This window comes from Oncorhynchus keta, unplaced genomic scaffold (genome assembly GCF_023373465.1).
Source record: "Oncorhynchus keta strain PuntledgeMale-10-30-2019 unplaced genomic scaffold, Oket_V2 Un_scaffold_14044_pilon_pilon, whole genome shotgun sequence".
Classification (NCBI taxonomy): domain Eukaryota; kingdom Metazoa; phylum Chordata; class Actinopteri; order Salmoniformes; family Salmonidae; genus Oncorhynchus; species Oncorhynchus keta.
Window position 1 is genome coordinate 965,729 of NW_026290781.1, and position 16,772 is coordinate 982,500.

A 16,772-nucleotide genomic window follows, 5' to 3' on the forward strand; every position below is an offset into this window, starting at 1 on the left:
GTGGTTAGAGTAGGATGGGATGGGGGCGGCAGGGCAGCCTAGTGGTTAGAGTAGGATGGGATGGGGGCGGCAGGGTAGCCTAGTGGTTAGAGTAGGATGGGATGGGGCGGCAGGGTAGCCTAGTGGTTAGAGTAGGATGGGATGGGGCGGCAGGGTAGCCTAGTGGTTAGAGTAGGATGGGATGGGGGCGGCAGGGTAGCCTAGTGGTTAGAGTAGGATGGGATGGGGCGGCAGGGTAGCCTAGTGGTTAGAGTAGGATGGGATGGGGGCGGCAGGGTAGCCTAGTGGTTAGAGTAGGATGGGATGGGGGCGGCAGGGTAGCTTAGTGGTTAGAGTAGGATGGGATGGGGGCGGCGGGGTAGCCTAGTGGTTAGAGTAGGATGGGAGGGGGGCTGCGGGGGAGCCGAGGGGTTAGTGTAGGATGGGATGGGGCGGCAGGGTAGTCTAGTGGTTAGAGTAGGATGGGATGGGGCGGCAGGGTAGCCTAGTGGTTAGAGTAGGATGGGATGGGGGCGGCAGGGTAGCCTAGTGGTTAGAGTAGGATGGGATGGGGGCGGCAGGGTAGCCTAGTGGTTAGAGTAGGATGGGATGGGGGCGGCAGGGTAGCCTAGTGGTTAGAGTAGGATGGGATGGGGCGGCAGGGTAGCCTAGTGGTTAGAGTAGGATGGGATGGGGGCGGCAGGGTAGCCTAGTGGTTAGAGTAGGATGGGATGGGGGCGGCAGGGTAGCCTAGTGGTTAGAGTAGGATGGGATGGGGCGGCAGGGTAGCCTAGTGGTTAGAGTAGGATGGGATGGGGGCGGCAGGGTAGCCTAGTGGTTAGAGTAGGATGGGATGGGGGCGGCAGGGTAGCCTAGTGGTTAGAGTAGGATGGGATGGGGGCGGCAGGGTAGCCTAGTGGTTAGAGTAGGATGGGATGGGGGCGGCAGGGTAGCCTAGTGGTTAGAGTAGGATGGGATGGGGGCGGCAGGGTAGCCTAGTGGTTAGAGTAGGATGGGATGGGGGCGGCAGGGTAGCCTAGTGGTTAGAGTAGCATGGGATGGGGGCGGCAGGGTAGCCTAGTGGTTAGAGTAGGATGGGATGGGGGCGGCAGGGTAGCCTAGTGGTTAGAGTAGGATGGGATGGGGGCGGCAGGGTAGCCTAGTGGTTAGAGTAGGATGGGATGGGGGCGGCAGGGTAGCCTAGTGGTTAGAGTAGGATGGGATGGGGGCGGCAGGGTAGCCTAGTGGTTAGAGTAGGATGGGATGGGGGCGGCAGGGTAGCCTAGTGGTTAGAGTAGGATGGGATGGGGGCGGCAGGGTAGCCTAGTGGTTAGAGTAGGATGGGATGGGGGCGGCAGGGTAGCCTAGTGGTTAGAGTAGGATGGGATGGGGCGGCAGGGTAGCCTAGTGGTTAGAGTAGGATGGGATGGGGGCGGCAGGGTAGCCTAGTGGTTAGAGTAGGATGGGATGGGGGCGGCAGGGTAGCCTAGTGGTTAGAGTAGGATGGGATGGGGGCGGCAGGGTAGCCTAGTGGTTAGAGTAGGATGGGATGGGGCGGCAGGGTAGCCTAGTGGTTAGAGTAGGATGGGATGGGGCGGCAGGGTAGCCTAGTGGTTAGAGTAGGATGGGATGGGGCGGCAGGGTAGCCTAGTGGTTAGAGTAGGATGGGATGGGGGCGGCAGGGTAGCCTAGTGGTTAGAGTAGGATGGGATGGGGGCGGCAGGGAAGCCTAGTGGTTAGAGTAGGATGGGATGGGGCGGCAGGGTAGCCTAGTGGTTAGAGTAGGATGGGATGGGGATGCCAGGGTAGCCTAGTGGTTAGAGTAGGATGGGATGGGGGCGGCAGGGTAGCCTAGTGGTTAGAGTAGGATGGGATGGGGCGGCAGGGTAGCCTAGTGGTTAGAGTAGGATGGGATGGGGGCGGCAGGGTAGCCTAGTGGTTAGAGTAGGATGGGATGGGGCGGCAGGGTAGCCTAGTGGTTAGAGTAGGATGGGATGGGGGCGGCAGGGTAGCCTAGTGGTTAGAGTAGGATGGGATGGGGCGGCAGGGTAGCCTAGTGGTTAGAGTAGGATGGGATGGGGGCGGCAGGGTAGCCTAGTGGTTAGAGTAGGATGGGATGGGGGCGGCAGGGTAGCCTAGTGGTTAGAGTAGGATGGGATGGGGGCGGCAGGGTAGCCTAGTGGTTAGAGTAGGATGGGATGGGGCGTCAGGGTAGCCTAGTGGTTAGAGTAGGATGGGATGGGGGCGGCAGGGTAGCCTAGTGGTTAGAGTAGGATGGGATGGGGGCGCCAGGGTAGCCTAGTGGTTAGAGTAGGATGGGATGGGGGCGGCAGGGTAGCCTAGTGGTTAGAGTAGGATGGGATGGGGGCGGCAGGGTAGCCTAGTGGTTAGAGTAGGATGGGATGGGGCGGCAGGGTAGCCTAGTGGTTAGAGTAGGATGGGATGGGGGCGGCAGGGTAGCCTAGTGGTTAGAGTAGGATGGGATGGGGGCGGCAGGGTGGCCTAGTGGTTAGAGTAGGATGGGATGGGGGCGCCAGGGTAGCCTAGTGGTTAGAATGGGATGGGGGCGGCAGGGTAGCCTAGTGGTTAGAGTAGGATGGGATGGGGGCGGTAGGGTAGCCTAGTGGTTAGAGTAGGATGGGATGGGGGCGGCAGGGTAGCTTAGTGGTTAGAGTAGGATGGGATGGGGGGACTGAGGGACGGGTAGAGAGGACAGCAGAGGGCTCTGAAATAACCACTTCCTGTTGTGACTAGAGTCTAATACTTCCTGTGGCACACATCAGAGGGTATGATTGGTCACCAAAAAGGATTATGACATGTGCCAGGCCTTGCAGTCCTAAAATAGAAGGGGGGTGGGGAGAATTGTCAGGCAAGAAAATAGCCTTGCCGAAATCCCCCCTTCTAATTTCCTTAACTTTGTGGCTAGAGTCAAATACTTTCTATAGAACACACATCACATCAGAGTCAAATACTTTCTATAGAACACACACCACATCAGAGTCAAATACTTTCTATAGAACACACGTCACATCAGGAGAGACAACCGAAATTAATAATTAATAGACTACTACACTTGAAACAAATAGCCAAACAGAAGACTGCAGACATTACTAGCCCCCCCCGCGATCAACCCGACATAAAGAAAATGAAATGCAGCCTAACACATGAACAGAAATCCCAAACTAGCAAGCTAGTCGCAGCAGTGAAGAGTTGAGTGCGTGCTCGGGGAGGGGGATTCTGGGAGGGGGGAGGAGCTTTTCGGCACAACACCGTCACTTCCATCTTTACGCCACTAGAAAGTAGCAATTCTAGCTTTTCTGCCCTTATTCCGCTTTACGGTCTCTCCTCTCCCTCTCATTTCACATGTAGCATACATTGTAGTCATTTAGCAGACACAGGGACTTACAGCAGCAATTTGTTCAAGTGAGCTCTTAGTCGCTAGGCAACCTTTCCTCCTCTTCTTCTCCTGTAATGAACCTTTGGTGTTCCGCGTTCCAGAGGTTGCAGAGAGGATCCTATCAGAGGAGAGTAAGTCGGTGACGGCAGCAGCCCAGGTGTTTCTAGACCATGTGTGTCTCCTGGACGACCTGGGATGGTACCAGGCCCTGCTAGATGCCCTGGAAGCAGAAGGTGTGTGTGTGTGTGTGTGTGTGTGGTCTGTCTGTCTGTCTGTCTGTCTGTCTGTCTGTCTGTCTGTCTGTCTATCTGCTGGACGAACTGGGATGGTACCAGGCCCTGCTAGATACCCTGGAAGCAGAAGGTGTGTGTGTGGTCTGTCTGTCTCCTGGACGAACTGGGATGGTACCAGGCCCTGCTAAATGCCCTGGAAGCAGAAGGTGTGTGTGTGTGTGGTCTGTCTGTCTGTCTCCTGGACGAACTGGGATGGTACCAGGCCCTGCTTGATATTGTTGCTAATGTTGTTGTCTCTAGACTATAAGGGTCTGTGTGAGGCCCTGAAGGGGTGGGACTTTCAGACCCTGGAGAGCACCAAGCTACACAGAGTGCTTCTGGACCGGATAGAACCTCGCTTCACCAAAATGATCAGACCCAGAGACCTGCTGCTACACCTGGGAGATTGTCTCAGACAGAGAGAGTGTGAAGAGATACTGGCGGTGAGTTATATAGTCATAATATACTAGTTATATAGTATTAATATACTAGTTATGTAGTATTAATATACTAGTTATATAGTATTAATACACTAGTTATATAGTATTAATATACTAGTTATATAGTATTAATATACTAGTTATATAGTCATAATATACTAGTTATATAGTATTAATATACTAGTTATGTAGTATTAATATACTAGTTATATAGTATTAATATACTAGTTATATAGTCATAATATACTAGTTATATAGTATTAATATACTAGTTATATAGTATTAATATACTAGTTATATAGTATTAATATACTAGTTATATAGTATTAATATACTAGTTATATAGTCATAATATACTAGTTATATAGTATTAATATACTAGTTATATAGTCATAATATACTAGTTATATAGTATTAATATACTAGTTATATAGTATTAATATACTAGTTATATAGTATTAATATACTAGTTATATAGTATTAATATACTAGTTATATAGTCATAATATACTAGTTATATAGTATTAATATACTAGTTATGTAGTATTAATATACTAGTTATATAGTATTAATATACTAGTTATATAGTCATAATATACTAGTTATATAGTATTAATATACTAGTTATATAGTATTAATATACTAGTTATGTAGTCTTAATATACTAGTTATATAGTATTAATATACTAGTTATATAGTCATAATATACTAGTTATATAGTATTAATATACTAGTTATATAGTCATAATATACTAGTTATATAGTATTAATATACTAGTTATATAGTATTAATATACTAGTTATATAGTATTAATATACTAGTTATATAGTATTAATATACTAGTTATATAGTCATAATATACTAGTTATATAGTCATAATATACTAGTTATATAGTATTAATATACTAGTTATATAGTATTAATATACTAGTTATATAGTATTAATATACTAGTTATATAGTCATAATATACTAGTTATATAGTATTAATATACTAGTTATATAGTCATAATATACTAGTTATATAGTATTAATATACTAGTTATATAGTATTAATACACTAGTTATATAGTCATAATACACTAGTTATATAGTATTAATATACTAGTTATATAGTATTAATCACTAGTATTTACACTAGTTATATAGTCATAATACACTAGTTATATAGTATTAATATACTAGTTATATAGTATTAATATACTAGTTATATAGTATTAATATACTAGTTAGTATTAATACACTAGTTATATAGTCATAATATACTAGTTATATAGTCATAATATACTAGTTATATAGTATTAATATACTAGTTATATAGTATTAATATACTAGTTATATAGTATTAATATACTAGTTATATAGTCATAATATACTAGTTATATAGTATTAATATACTAGTTATATAGTCATAATATACTAGTTATATAGTATTAATATACTAGTTATATAGTATTAATATACTAGTTATATAGTCATAATATACTAGTTATATAGTATTAATATACTAGTTATATAGTATTAATATACTAGTTATGTTGTCATAATATACGAGTTATATAGTCATAATATACTAGTTATATAGTATTAATATACTAGTTATATAGTATTAATTTACTAGTTATATAGTCATAATATACTAGTTATATAGTATTAATACACTAGTTATATAGTCATAATACACTAGTTATATAGTATTAATATACTAGTTATATAGTATTAATACACTAGTTATATAGTATTAATACACTAGTTATATAGTATTTTTTTATTTTTTTTATTTCACCTTTATTTAACCAGGTAGGCTAGTTGAGAACAGGTTCTCATTTGCAACTGCAACCTGGCCAAGATAAAGCATAGCAGTGTGAGCAGACAACACAGAGTTACACATGGAGTAAACAATTAACAAGTCAATAACACAATAGGAAGAAAAAAAAGAGAGTCTATATACATTGTGTGCAAAAGGCATGAGGTAGGCGAATAATTACAATTTTGCAGATTAACACTGGAGTGATAAATGATCAGATGGTCATGTACAGGTAGAGATACTGGTGTGCAAAAGAGCAGAAAAGTAAATAAATAAAAACAGTATGGGGATGAGGTAGGTAAAAATGGGTGGGCTATTTGCCGATAGACTATGTACAGCTGCAGCGATCGGTTAGCTGCTCAGATAGCAGATGTTTGAAGTTGGTGAGGGAGATAAAAGTCTCCAACTCAAGCAATTTTTTTTGCAATTCGTTCCAGTCACAGGCAGCAGAGAACTGGAACGAAAGGTGGCCAAATGAGGTGTTGGCTTTAAGGATGATCAGTGAGATACACCTGCTGGAGCGCGTGCTACGGATGGGTGTTGCCATTGTGACCAGTGAACTGAGATAAGGCGGAGCTTTACCTAGCATGGACTTGTAGATGACCTGGAGCCAGTGGGTCTGGCGACGAATATGTAGCGAGGGCCAGCCGACTAGAGCATACAGGTCGCAGTGGTGGGTGGTATAAGGTGCTTTCGTGACAAAACGGATGGCACAGTGATAAACTGCATCCAGTTTGCTGAGTAGAGTGTTGGAAGCAATTTTGTAGATGACATCGCCGAAGTCGAGGATTGGTAGGATAGTCAGTTTTACTAGGGTAAGTTTAGCGGCGTGAGTGAAGGAGGCTTTGTTGCGGAAAAGAAAGCCGACTCTTGATTTGATTTTCGATTGGAGATGTTTGATATGGGTCTGGAAGGAGAGTTTACAGTCTAGCCAGACACCTAGGTACTTATAGTTGTCCACATATTCAAGGTTGGAACCATCCAGGTTGGTGGTGCAGGCAGCGAACGGTTGAAAAGCATGCATTTGGTTTTACTAGCGTTTAAGAGCAGTTGGAGGCCACGGAAGGAGTGTTGTATGGCATTGAAGCTCGTTTGGAGGTTAGATAGCACAGTGTCCAAGGGCCAGAAGTATACAGAATGGTGTCGTCTGCGTATGGGTGGAACAGGGAATCGCCCGCAGCAAGAGCAACATCATTGATATATACAGAAAAAAGAGTCGGCCTGAGGATTGAACCCTGTGGCACCCCCATAGAGACTGCGAGAGGACCGGACAGCATGCCCTCCGATTTGACACACTGAACTCTGTCTGCAAAGTAATTGGTGAACCAGGCAAGGCAGACATCTGAAAAACCGAGGCTACTGAGTCTGCCGATAAGAATATGGTGATTGACCGAGTCGAAAGCCTTGGCAAGGTCGATGAAGACGGCTGCACAGTACTGTCTTTTATCGATGGCGGTTATGGTATCGTTTAGTACCTTGAGTGTGGCTGAGGTGCACCCGTGACCGGCTCGGAAACCAGATTGCACAGCGGAGAAGGTACGGTGGGATTCGAGATGGTCAGTGACCTGTTTGAAACTTAACTTTCGAAGATCTTAGGTAGGCAGGGCAGGATGGATATAGGTCTGTAACAGTTTGGGTCCAGGGTGTCTCCCCCTTTGAAGAGGGGGATGACTGCGGCAGCTTTCCAGTCCTTGGGGATCTCAGACGATATGAAAGAGAGGTTGAACAGGCTGGTAATAGGGGTTGCGACAATGGCGGCGGATAGTTTCAGAAATAGAGGGTCCAGATTGTCAAGCCCAGCTGATTTGTATGGGTCCAGGTTTTGCAGCTCTTTCAGAACATCTGCTATCTGGATTTTGGTAAAGGAGAACCTGGAGAGGCTTGGGCGAGTAGCTGCGGGGGGGGCGGAGCTGTTGGCCGAGGTTGGAGTAGCCAGGCGGAAGGCATGGCCAGCCATTGAGAAATGCTTGTTGAAGTTTTTGATAATCATGGACTTATCGGTGGTGACCGTGTTACCTAGCCTCAGTGCAGTGGGCAGCTGGGAATAGATGCTCTTGTTCTCCATGGACTTCACAGTGTCCCAGAACTTTTGGAGTTGGAGCTACAGGATGCAAACTTCTGCCTGAAGAAGCTGGCCTTAGCTTTCCTGACTGACTGCGTGTATTGGTTCCTGACTTCCCTGAACAGTTGCATATCACGGGGACTGTTCGATGCTATTGCAGTCCGCCACAGGATGTTTTTGTGCTGGTCGAGGGCAGTCAGGTCTGGAGTGAACCAAGGGCTGTATCTGTTCTTAGTTCTGCATTTTTTGAACGGAGCATGCTTATCTAAAATGGTGAGGAAGTTACTTTTAAAGAATGACCAGGCATCCTCAACTGACGGGATGAGGTCAATGTCCTTCCAGGATACCCGGGCCAGGTAGCCCAGGAGTATGCTTTGGTGGTAGCACAGGAGCTCTGGCCGGGCTAGCTTCAAGCTAAGTGGGTGGAAACGCCAGCCAGGAGTAATCATCCGGGGTTGCGGTTAGCTCGATAGCTAGTTGTGAAGAATCCAGCTGAAAATGTTCCGTTTGCGGTGGGAATCCGGTGGGAATCCGGGGATAAAAAATAATAGGTCCGTTATGCTCTGGTTAGAGTCGCGTTGTTCGAACTGGCGAGAGCTTTCCGAGCTAAAGGTTAGCTGATGACCGGTTAGCTGAAGACCGCTAGCAATGGTTTGCTGACTGATAGCTGGTAGCCAGCTGGTAGTTAGCTGGCTAGCTTCAGTTGAGGGGTTTCGGATCCAAAGTAGATATAAGTACTTTAGAAGAAAATAGCTACATTGGGTGAGGCGGGTTGCAGGAGAGTATTTAGAAGTTGAGGTTTAACAAAATGTTTTAAAAGATATGCGAAGAAAAATATGTTTAAAAAATATAAAAAACGATATATACAAGGGACACGACACGACAAGACGTCTGACTGCTACGCCATCTTGGAATCAAATGAATTAAGATCAATTTCTTAAAATCATTCCCATATACTATGTTCTTACAAAAACAGATCTTAAATTATCTAGTACGGCAGGGTAGCCTAGTGGTTACAAGACGTTCGACTGCTACGCCATCTTGGATACATCAGTAATATACTAGTTATATAGTCATAATATACTAGTTATATAGTAATAATATACTAGTTATATAGTCATAATATACTAGTTATATAGTCATAATATACTAGTTATATAGTCATAATATACTAGTTATATAGTCATAATATACTAGTTATATAGTATTAATATACTAGTTATATAGTCATAATATACTAGTTATATAGTATTAATATACTAGTTATATAGTCATAATATACTAGTTATATAACAGACAGGAGACTCCAGCAGCGCTGTAGAGGAAGAAGGCTCTAGCTGCACTGAACAGGCGGGAGACTCCGGCAGCGCAGGAGAGGAGAAAGGCTCCGACAGCGCTGGAGAGGCGAGGCGCACTGTAGGCCTGATGCGTGGTGCTGGTACTGGTGGTACTGGACCGAGGACACGCACAGGAAGCCTGGTGCGGGGAGCTGCTACCGGAGGGCTGGTGTGTGGAGGTGGCACAGGATGGGCTAGACCGTGAAGGCGTACTGGAGATCTTGAGAGCAGTGCTGGCACAGGACGTGCAAGGCTAGGGATGTGCACAGGAGGCCTGATGCGTGAGGCTGGCACCAACTTCACCAGCCGACTAACACGCACCTCAAGACGAGTATGGAGCGCTGACCCAGGTGCCATCAAATCCCTGACACGTTCCGTCGGGCGAATTCCATGCAAAAAGCACCAACACAGCAACTCCCTCATTTCTCTCTCCTCCAATTTCCCCATTAACTCCTTCACAGTCTCTGCTTCGCTCACCTCTAACACCGGCTCTGGTTCTGGTCTCCTCCTTGGCTCCTCACGATAAACAGAGAGAGTTGGCTCGCTCAGGTCTGACTCCTGACTCTGCCACACTCTCCCTGAGCCCCCCCCAATACATTTTTGGGGCTGACTCTCAGGCTTCCATCCGCGTCGCCGTGCTGCCTCCTCATACCAGCGCCTCTCCGCTTACTCCGCCTCCAGTTGTTCCTTGGGGCGGCGATATTCTCCAGGCTGAGCCCAAGGTCCTTTACCTTCCAGTTCGTCCTCCCATGTCCATCTCTCCTGTGGCTCCTGCCTGTTGACACGCTGCTTGGTCCGTTGGTGGTGGGTGATTCTGTAACGGTTTTCTAGGTGTGAAGGAGAGTCGGATCAAAATGCAGCGTGTAGATTGCGATCCATGTTTGAACAAACGTAACACGAATCTAAATACAAACACTAAAAAAACAATAAACGTAACGAAAACCGAAACAGCCTATACTAGTGTACACTAACACATAGACAGGAACAAGGACACTAAGGACAATCACCCACAACACAACCAAAGAATATGGCTGCCTAAATATGGTTCCCAATCAGAGACAACGATAAACACCTGCCTCTGATTGAGAACCACTCCAGACAGCCATAGACTTTGCTAGATCACCCCACTAGCTACAATCCCAATACATACACACCAAAACCCCAAGACAAAACACACCACAATACAAAAACCCCATGCCACACCCTGGCCTGACCCAATACATGAAGATAAACACAAAATACTTCGACCAGGGCGTGACATTAGCTGTAATATTGTAGTAGTAGTAGTAGTAGTTGTAGTAGTAGAGGGTTAGAGCATTCCTTAGCTGTAATATAGTAGTAGTAGTAGTAGAGGGTTAGAGCATTCCTTAGCTGTAATATAGTAGCAGTAGTAGTAGTAGTAGTTGTAGTAGTAGTAGTAGTAGAGGGTTAGAGCATTCCTTAGCTGTAATATAGTAGCAGTAGTAGTAGTAGTAGAGGGTTAGAGCATTCCTTATCTGTGATATAGTAGTAGTAGTAGTAGTAGTAGAGGGTTAGAGCATTCCTTATCTGTGATATTGTAGCAGTAGTAGTAGTAGTTGTAGTAGTAGTAGTAGAGGGTTAGAGCATTCCTTAGCTGTAATATAGTAGCAGTAGTAGTAGTAGTTGTAGTAGTAGTAGTAGAGGGTTAGAGCATTCCCTAGCTGTAATATAGTAGTAGTAGTAGTAGTAGTAGTAGTAGTAGTAGTAGAGGGTTAGAGCATTCCTTAGCTGTAATATAGTAGCAGTAGTAGTAGTAGTAGTAGTTGTAGTAGTAGTAGTAGTAGTAGAGGGTTAGAGCATTCCTTAGCTGTAATATAGTAGCAGTAGTAGTAGTAGTAGTAGTTGTAGTAGTAGTAGTAGAGGGTTAGAGCATTCCTTAGCTGTAATATAGTAGCAGTAGTAGTAGTAGTAGTAGTAGTAGTAGTAGAGGGTTAGAGCATTCCTTAGCTGTAATATAGTAGCAGTAGTAGTAGTAGTAGTAGTAGTAGTAGTAGTAGTAGTAGTAGTAGTAGTAGTAGTAGTAGTAGAGGGTTAGAGCATTCCTTAGCTGTAATATAGTAGTAGTAGTAGTAGTAGTAGTAGTAGAGGATTAGAGCATTCATTAGCTGTAATATAGTAGTAGTAGTAGTAGGAGGAGGAGTAGTAGTAGAGGGTTAGAGCATTCCTTAGCTGTAATATAGTAGTAGTAGTAGTAGTAGTAGTAGTAGTAGAGGATTAGAGCATTCATTAGCTGTAATATAGTAGTAGTAGTTGTAGTAGTAGTAGGAGGAGGAGTAGTAGTAGAGGGTTAGAGCATTCATTAGCTGTAATATAGTAGTAGTTGTAGTAGTAGGAGGAGTAGTAGTAGAGGGTTAGAGCATTCCTTAGCTGTAATATAGTAGCAGTAGTAGTAGTAGTAGTAGTAGTAGTAGTAGTAGTAGAGGGTTAGAGCATTCCTTAGCTGTAATATAGTAGCAGTAGTAGTAGTAGTAGTAGTAGTAGTAGAGGGTTAGAGCATTCCTTAGCTGTAATATAGTAGTAGTAGTAGTAGTAGTAGTAGAGGATTAGAGCATTCATTAGCTGTAATATAGTAGTAGTAGTTGTAGTAGTAGTAGGAGGAGGAGTAGTAGTAGAGGGTTAGAGCATTCCTTAGCTGTAATATTGTTGTGTTGCAGATAGAGAACCTGAACTGACCAATAGCAGCAGAGAGGCTGACTGACTGTTATATTGTTGTGTTGTAGATAGAGAACCTGAAGGGACCTATAGCAGCAGCAGAGAGGCTGACTGACTGTTATATTGTTGTGTTGTAGATAGAGAACCTGAAGGGACCTATAGCAGCAGCAGAGAGGCTGACTGACTGTTATATTGTTGTGTTGTAGATAGAGAACCTGAAGGGACCTATAGCAGCAGAGAGGCTGACTGACTGTTATATTGTTGTGTTGTAGATAGAGAACCTGAAGGGACCTATAGCAGCAGCAGAGAGGCTGACTGACTGTTATATTGTTGTGTTGTAGATAGAGAACCTGAAGGGACCTATAGCAGCAGCAGAGAGGCTGACTGACTGTTATATTGTTGTGTTGTAGATAGAGAACCTGAAGGGACCTATAGCAGCAGCAGAGAGGCTGACTGACTGTCTGAAGAGAAGTGATAAACAAAACTGGTTCAAACTGCTGAAGTCGGCGCTGTACTCCTGTGAACTGATTGATGCCCTGCAGCTACTGGATCCTGACACAGGTAGGACACACACACACACACACACACACACACAGACAGACACAGACACAGACACACACAGTTATGGCTGTGGCGGCACAGACCTAGCAAACCTGCAGCTGGTGTGGTGGAGAATTGTCTCAGAAATATAATACTCTTACATGAACTTGTGAATTCAATGTAGACTTTTTATCAAGAGCCGTGCTGGTCCGACCCTTCTTAGCACTGACTCTGCTTTTATACATAAAGTGGGGCAAAACAAGTATTTAGTCAGCCACCAATTGTGCAAGTTCTCCCACTTAAAAAGAAGAGAGAGGCCTGTAATTTTTATCATAGGAACACTTCAACTATGACAGACAAAATGAGAAGAAAAAAAATCCAGAAAATCACATTGTAGGATTTTTAAAAATTGTAGACCTGCGCCAGGCTGGGAAGACTGAATCTGCAATGGGTAAGCAGCTTGGTTTGAAGAAATCAACTGTGGGAGCAATTATTAGGAAATGGAAGACACACAAGAACACTAATAATCTCCCTCGATCTGGGGCTCCACGCAAGATCTCCACGGCAGCGTAGCCTAGTGGTTAGAGCGTTGCGAGTTCAAACCCCCAAGCTGACAAGGTACAAATCTGTCGTTCTGCCCCTGAACAGGCAGTTAACCCACTGTTCCCAGGCCGTCATTGAAAATAAGAATATGTTCTTAACTGACTTGCCTGGTTAAATAAAGGTAAAATTAAAAATTAAATCTCACCCCGTGGGGTCAAAATGATAACAAGAACGGTGAGCAAAAATCCCAGAACCACACGGGGGGACCTGAGTGAATGACCTGCAGAGAGCTGGGACCAAAGTAACAAAGCCTAGCATCAGTATATTTAAGGCTGAGTTCTCCTTCGTGGTTCGCTCCTACACCGGCTCAAATCATCATCAACCTTCATGCCAGTTTTCTCTGGTTGAGGAGAGATGAGCTGCTTCTCTTCACGAGAAACATTACTGTGATGAATATTCCAGATTGTTTGCATAACAAAATAACATTCATCTCAGACACCGGTACCCCCACAGGACCTGCCAACCGGGGGGGGGGGTTCTTCACAGTCCCCAAGTCCAGAGCGAATTCACGGGAGACACACTCTAACAGACACTCTAACAGAGACACTCTAACAGAGACACTCTAACAGAGACACTCTAACAGAGACACTCTAACAGAGACACTCTAACAGACACACTCTAACAGACACTCTAACAGACACACTCTACAGACACACTCTAACAGACACACTCTAACAGACACACTAACAGAGACACTCTAACAGAGACACTCTATAACAGACACACTCTAACAGACACTCTCTAACACACTCTAACAGACACTCTAACAGACACACTCTAACAGACACACTCTAACAGAGACACTATAACAGACACACTCTAACAGACACACTCTAACAGACACTCTAACAGACACTAACAGAGACACTCTAACAGACACTCTAACAGACACACTCTAACAGACACACTCTAACAGACACACTCTAACAGACACACTCTAACAGACACTCTAACAGACACACTCTAACAGACACACTCTAACAGACACACTCTAACAGAGACACTCTAACAGAGACACTCTAACAGACACTCTCTAACAGAGACACTCTAACAGAGACACTCTAACAGACACACTATAACAGACACAATATAACAGACACACTCTAACAGACACACTCTAACAGGCACTCTCTAACAGGCACTCTCTAACAGACACTCTCTAACAGACACACTCTAACAGACACTCTAACAGACACTCTCTAACAGACACACTCTAACAGACACTCTAACAGACACACTCTAACAGACACTCTAACAGACACACTCTACAGACACTCTCTAACAGACACACTCTAACAGACACTCGAACAGACACTCTAACAGACACACTCTAACAGACACACTCTAACAGACACACTCTAACAGACACTCTAACAGACACACTCTAACAGACACTCTAACAGACACACTCTAACAGACACACTCTAACAGACACTCTAACAGACACACTCTAACAGACACTCTAACAGACACACTCTAACAGACACTCTCTATAACAGACACACTCTAACAGACACACTCTAACAGACACACTCTAACAGACACTCTAACAGACACTCTCTAACAGACACTCTAACAGACACTCTAACAGACACACTCTAACAGACACACTCTACAGACACACTCTAACAGACACACTCTAACAGACACACTCTAACAGACACACTAACAGAGACACTCTAACAGAGACACTCTATAACAGACACACTCTAACAGACACTCTCTAACACACTCTAACAGACACTCTAACAGACACACTCTAACAGAGACACTCTAACAGACACTCTAACAGACACACTCTAACAGACACTCTAACAGACACTAACAGAGACACTCTAACAGACACTCTAACAGACACACTCTAACAGACACTGTAACAGAGACACATTGTTTTAGTTATATTGGTTGTTTATGTATTTTACATGTGTGTGACTGTCCTTGTCTATCAGTGTATCAGTGTTTTTGTTATTTGTCATGGGTTTTTTTTTTTTTTTTTTTTTGATCCCAGGAAGAGAAGCTGCTGCTTCTGTAAAAGCTAATGAGGATCCTAATAAATAAGTAAACACACACACACAAACTAGCTCTCAGATGGCTAACGGTTGTGGTGTTTTCCTTTCCAACCAGAGTCATCCATGTCAAAGATGGATGTGGGTGATGAGGAGGAGGGTGAAACCGTGACGACTGTCTCCTTCCAGTACACTGAGCAGTCTGACGATGACGATGGGATGCTGATGAGCAGCAATCCCTTGACACCCTCTGAAACCCCGCCCACCTCTGCAACAGGTAGCCACTCAGAAGTTAAATATGTTCAGTGAGCCTTTATATTCTTAGTTCTACATTATACCTTGTTCTAAATTCTGTGTTCTATGTTCTAAATTTCACGTTCTAAATTCTGTGTTCTAAAATTGTCCAGGAGCCAATAGTGGTGTTGGTGAAGTCCAGAAAGGAGGAGAGAAGAGGATGAGAGAGGAGGAGGAGAGAGGAGGAGGAGAAAAGAGTAAAGGAGGAGAGAAGAAAATGAGAGAGTATCAGAGAGAGCTGGCTGAACCGGTGTTTCAGGGCAAGAACACGGTCATCTGTGCCCCAACCGGTGAGACAGGCTGCTGACACACACACACACACACACACACACACACACACACACACACACACACACACACACACACACACACACACACACACACACACACACACACACACACACAAAAAGGAGGAAGGGTGGCTGGGCAGAGGAAGTTTGAAGAGTATTCCTTTTAAACTACCTATTGTTTTATTTCACTGTCATAAGATACTAATTATCTAACACCATTAGGTTATTATCTAGCACCATTAGGTTATCAGATACTAATCATCTGACAACGTTAGGTTATTATCTAACACCATTAGGTTACCAGATACTAATCATCTGACACCATTAGGTTATTATCTAACGCCATTAGGTTACCAGATACTAATCATCTGTCACCACTAGGTTATTATCTAACACCATTAGGTTATCAGATACTAGTAATCTGTCACCACTAGGTTATTATCTAACACCATTAGGTTATCAGATACTAATCATCTGACACCATTAGGTTAATATCTAACACCATTTGGTTATTATCTAGCACCATTAGGTTATCAGATACTAATCATCTGACACCATTAGGCTATCAGATACTAATCATCTAACACCATTAGGTTATTATCTAGCACCATTAGGTTATCAGATACTAATCATCTGACACCATTAGGTTATCAGATACTAATCATCTGACACCACTAGGTTATTATCTAACACCATTAGGTTATCAGATACTAATCATCTGACACCATTAGGTTAATATCTAACACCATTAGGTTATCAGATACTAATCATCTGACACCATTAGGTTAATATCTAACACCATTAGGTTATCAGATACTAATCATCTGATACCATTAGGTTAATATCTAACACCATTAGGTTATCAGATACTAATCATCTGACACCATTAGGTTATCAGATACTAATCATCTGTCACCACTAGGTTATTATCTAACACCATTACGTTATTAACTAACACCATTAGGTTATCAGATACTAATCATCTGACACCATTAGGTTATCAGATACTAATCATCTGACACCATTAGGTTATCAGATACTAATCATTCCCTATATAGACCAGAGCCCTATT

The 16,772-nt window shown here is 43.8% G+C and overlaps 1 protein-coding gene across 3 annotated transcripts in view; it reads left to right on the top strand.

Annotated features, from left to right (window-relative positions):
• The window catches only part of rigi (RNA sensor RIG-I), a 62,082-nt gene that overhangs the window by 19,330 nt on the left and 25,980 nt on the right, over window positions 1-16,772 (top strand). The window contains exons 2-6 of one of the 3 annotated variants that reach the window (XM_052513853.1): window positions 3,478-3,609; window positions 3,910-4,091; window positions 12,378-12,528; window positions 15,235-15,393; window positions 15,524-15,700. In XM_052513853.1, the coding sequence (XP_052369813.1) occupies window positions 3,478-3,609; window positions 3,910-4,091; window positions 12,378-12,528; window positions 15,235-15,393; window positions 15,524-15,700 (801 nt within the window). The other 2 variants (XM_052513856.1, XM_052513854.1) reach the window with 2 other exon arrangements.